This window comes from Austrofundulus limnaeus, unplaced genomic scaffold (genome assembly GCF_001266775.1).
Source record: "Austrofundulus limnaeus strain Quisiro unplaced genomic scaffold, Austrofundulus_limnaeus-1.0 Scaffold67, whole genome shotgun sequence".
In the NCBI taxonomy this organism is placed as follows: Eukaryota; Metazoa; Chordata; class Actinopteri; order Cyprinodontiformes; family Rivulidae; genus Austrofundulus; species Austrofundulus limnaeus.
Window position 1 is genome coordinate 197,499 of NW_013952469.1, and position 5,107 is coordinate 202,605.

General features: G+C 40.3%; 1 protein-coding gene across 1 annotated transcript in view; it reads right to left on the reverse strand.

Moving 5' to 3' along the window:
* The window catches only part of cftr (CF transmembrane conductance regulator), a gene marked incomplete at its 3' end in the record, with an annotated part of 78,751 nt that overhangs the window by 34,692 nt on the left and 38,952 nt on the right, over window positions 1–5,107 (reverse strand). Inside the window, 2 exon segments of the mRNA XM_014010265.1 lie at window positions 307–393; window positions 815–909. Coding sequence (XP_013865719.1) covers window positions 307–393; window positions 815–909 — 182 coding nt within the window.

Below are 5,107 nucleotides of genomic sequence, written 5' to 3' on the forward strand. Positions count from 1 at the left end.
ATATATATATCTGTACCCGTATCGAATAATTGAGACCTTGTCTCAATTATTTCATGAAATCTAATTTTAGTTGTAAGAAAGTAAAGGTTCAAATTTCATCAAGCAATGATTTTCTTTTTGCTGAGTCTGAAATAAATAATCCAGTTCCCTAAAGAAGTCGACTGATGAAGCAGCTTTAGTTCACTGCAGCCTCACAAGTGAGTCTGAAACAAGCAGAGATATCCCTGACCTTGAACCATTCAGCTCCCCACCCCCACCCACCACCCCCCACCCAGCTCCATGAAAGCCTCTCTGTTGGATTCTTACTTTTCAAAGACTTCTTTCTCCGTTGCAATGTCCAGGTGAGTGAATGGAGCATCGAGCAGGTAGAGATCTGCGTCTTTATACACTGCCCTGACCGAGACAAGAGCCACAGCAGGACAAACACAGAGACAGGTGCAAACTGTTACAGTGTGTCCAAAAAACACAGAAAACCAGCAGAAAGAGGATAGATGATAGAGACGGAGAGGACAGGCTCCAGATCCACAGGGTGTGAAAAGGAAGAGGAATTTCTGTGGGAACGCTGGAAATCACTTCTCAGAAACATTTAGAGCAGAAGCAGATAACCAATCAGTGACCACAAATCAATCCCAACCAATAAATAATGCATGGGAACAAACACACGTGTCTGCAGAGATTTACAGAAAGCATTTGTCATTCAAACCTGAACTTTAAAAGCACAACTAGGTTATAAAAGCAGAATAAAACTAATACTAAAAGAGCAACAATATAAAGATATAAAAAGGAAGGAAAATGATGTGTTGACAGAAAATACCTGGCGAGACAAATCCTTGCTCTTTGTCCACCGCTGAGGGTCACTCCTCCTTCCAGCAGGGGGGTCTTGTCTTTCTCAGGCAGTAAAGCCAAGTCCTTCAGGAGAAAAAACAACAGAGTTAAAGTCATGTCTGCAAACACCATCAACGAATGATAAAACCTGGGACTAAAAGGGTCCTGATGATTTAAACTGATATTCCTCTTTTTTCATCCTCTGAAGTTAAGAAGGTGATTTATTTTCTTTAGTTCCACAGACCTTCAGTATTCAGTGTAAACTAGGGGTTAAATGCTACACAGTATGGGTTTGTACGAAAAAGGCAACAGTTTTTCTCTACATGTTTTAAAGGAGACCTATATTGCAAAATTCACTTTTACATGTTTTTGGGTCATGCTTCAGTTTGGATTTGTACTGCTTCCAGAAACAGTCCAAGTGCAAAAAAATAAAATACTGCCAGTTGTTTTTTGACCATATGTAAATGTTTCTTTTTTATGGCAGCAAATGAGCTGTTTCAAATCGTGAGGATTGTGATGTCACATTTCTGGTAACTTAGCAATGTGTAAGAGAGGTCAGCTGGTAACCCAAGACTCTTCACAGGACGACCATGTTTGTTCTGTTGTCACAGAGAACAGAGAGGCGTGGCTTAATTTTATTTTTGATGGCAATGTTTTAGCAATATTGCCAAAGAAAGTTGTAGTTGGTGGAAATAATTTCATGATGGACTACTTTGGAAAATTCTAACAGCACACAGTTGGATTTACTCATTGACTTTCAGCTGAAGGAAACTTCTGTCCCTGCTGTTCCTCACACACCTGCAGATGATGGTGATGTGTTGTGTGTTTAGTGTTGCTGTTCGGTAGGAACATGATTTGTCATTTAGCACAAACTAATGCTGGACAATAGTGCGTGGCTGTGATCCATGACTAGGGCTGCAACGATTAGTTGATTAGTCAATGATATTAGTCGTTGACTAATCAATCATTAAAATAGTCGATGACTAATTTAATAATCGATCAGTCATTTTTTGGTTCCTTACTTTGATTTTCTCTCCAAACTGCTTTGACACCTTCCACTGCCACATTTGCCTTTCTGTCCTTGACACACATGCACAGTAGTGGTAACTGGTGTAGGCCGTGGACATCACAAGACATTATACAGACAGGCTCTGGTATCATGGCTACCTGACAACGGAGCTCAAAAGTGTGGGATCATTTTAAGAAAATGAAAGAGAAACCTGTGCAATATCTGCAGAGCAGAACTTGTCTTCCACAGCAATTATTTTTAGTTAGCATATAGCTAAAATCTAACAATGGTTATATGCTGCATTCTGGCACGATAAGCTCTATGTTTTATATTCAATTAACGTATTATCTGATTAGTCGACTAATCGAAAAAAATAATTGGTGATTACCCGATTATAAAAATAATCATTTGTGGCAGCCCTATCCATGACCGTGGAGGCGAGCACCTTCCGACACCCCGCAGCAGCCCCTCTGTTTGTGTTTACCCCTTGACATTGCTGGCACCCTCGCCCAGGGTAGCCGTATGGCGTGCAGCCCGTTGTCGTCAATCAATCCAGTGGGAGGGGGATGATTACACTGGAAGCTGGCTGTAGCCAGGAGCCTCCTGCGCCACAGTGCTCGTCTCATGACACGGGAGCCTCCAGGCTGCAGTGGCACAGACCTAGACCACCCCTCCATTTGTTTCACCCTCCACTATGTTGGCTTTGGAACATGCGCGTTTGCCTCCCCGGCACCAGGGCTTCTGACTTCAGTTGGACTCTACAGTCTGTCCCTACCAAGCCCTTGCCTGGGGCCGCACGGCACGCAGCCCGTCTACTACTGTTGTACCATTGTGCATCTACGAGCAGATGCTTGTAGCAGCCATTATCACGTTTTTGAGGTGCTTAATTACAAAAATGCTGTGCTGGGAGGGCGGAGCTAATGTAAACAGAAGGTTGGGAGAGTGTTGCCAGCAGCAGCTTATCTGCATAAACACCTCGTTTCGAAGAGAGCTCAGAACAGACAGAACTGACCAGGTGAAATCTCATCGTCTGATATTCATTTTGTGAATTAAATCTAATAAACATTTGTATCGCCCACAGATGTATCCTAACTTGTTCAAGGAGCCATTATAGGTCCAATTTAAACATAAAATAACTCACTCAAAACCAGAGACAAAACACTAATGTGCTTTAACCATCTAGAGTACTTTAAGTTTCAGAAGTATCCAGCATTGTGATATTTCCTGATCTAACAACTTTATTGTGAATTGAAAAGTAAAGTTGTCTCAATTTGGTTTGTACGTCAAACAAGAGCATTAAAAAATGTCAATCGAGAAGTTTGATAAACCCCAAATCTGACAGATTTCCTTTTTGTGTTGAGAGAAAAAAATGAAGCAAAAGGCTTGCTTGAATTAATTTGCCCCAATGTACCAAAACCGAACACGACACAAGACAGTGTGAAAAAAAGAAAATAAAACTTAAAAGCACACCTACAGTTTCTCAGCTAAATGAATGCTAATGAACTTTAAAGCAAGTAGTGCAAATTAAACATCAGGGGTCAGATTTATAAAGGATTGCGTGGAAACCATACTAAAAATGAATGTACGGCCAAAAGGTGATCCTGCCGACAACGCCAAAAATCTGTTGTGGTATGATTTACCAAGAATGCAGAAACACGTTGGAATAAATGCACAGAAAGTCTGCATGTATGGTCATCAAATGATTTAATTCTGAGCAACAACACAGCAGACAGTCATTCAGGAAATCTGCTGAGTTGTGACTGCCGGATTCTCTTCATTTTCTTAAAATGACCCCACACTTTTGAGCTCCGTTGYCAGGTAGCCATGATACCAAAGCCTGTCTGTATAATGTCTTGTGACGTGGCCTACACCAGTTATCACTACTGCGAATATGTGTCAAGGACAGAAAGGCAGATGTGGCAGTGGAAGGTGTCAAAGCAGTTTGGAGAGAAAAACAAAGTAAAAAACAAAAAAAGAAAAAGAAAACGATTAATTGATTATTGAATTAGTCATCGATTATTTTAATAATCGATTAGTCGTCGACTAATCGACTAATCGACTAATCGTGGCAGCCCTACTCTATTTAAAAACAAATTCGGGCTTTGGTTAAGGTGTCTGAATGCCATTTAAAATGACAAAACCAGAGACCAGAACATCAGGTCTCTGTGAACAACTAATGTGAAACATCAGGCAGGTCTAGGTCCAGGGGTTGATCTGAACTCAGCGTTCTTGCTTTGCTTTGATGTGGAGTGCCTTGAATCGTGTATTCCTGCTGTTTTCTGTTGGGGCTGTTAATAAAAAGCTCATTTAAAAATTGTGAGCTGTGTTCTAGATGAGAGCAGGACCACCTGTGATTTATAATTCATTCACTGGACCCCAATATCTGGGTTTGCAGGTCCCAAAACATGAACTCAACGTAAGAGGAAACGAGCTAGCATGCTCTGATAGCACAATGCTAAAAAAGAGTTTTGATTGGTGCAGAGGTTCAGAGGGTTCATGATACAAGAAGAGCAAAGAAAAACAATAAATTACTACAGAAAATGAAAAGTCATGTCAGTTTTTAATGAGTTTAATTCCTGATTCAGTTCCTAAATAACGACAGAAACTCAGAATCAGTACACTAACAGTATGACCGAACCTCAGAGGAGTGAAGGAGGAACTTCTATTTTTTATGTGGATATTTAATCAGGATTTATAAACTCTGAATACTTCTTCATAGAATTTTCTAAATGAGACATTAAATCTTTAAATCAGATGTTCAGATGCACCTCGTTCACGCCTTTTCAACACGATGTTAGAAACAGAAAAGTTTTCAGTAAGGGACAGATGGCAGACAATAAACGAGTTATTAAAATAACCTGTCCACATTGACAGCACAAACCACAGATGTCACAGGTGGAGACGACATAAACAGAAATATCGACTTTAAAACCAGACACCAAAAAGAGTTTGCAGAGGTTCATCCCAAATAAAACAACTTCCTACCTTTTAAACTGTAGATCCTGTTGTCCCGACGGGAGAGCAAAGAGGATCAAGTTAACAAGTTTAACAGCTTGTAAAGTCAACAGAGAAAACAGAACACCTGTGTGTTACTGGGGACAAAAGATGTGTTTACAGAGGAAGACCACCCACAGTAACAATCTGCATCTCCTAATTGTTCCCATTTCTTTACAAAAATCTACAAACTGACCAGCTGAGAGTCAAGAAGGGGTGTTTTTACATGATTATGGAGGTAAATTTGTGTTTTTATTATTCAATCAAACAAAAAGCATC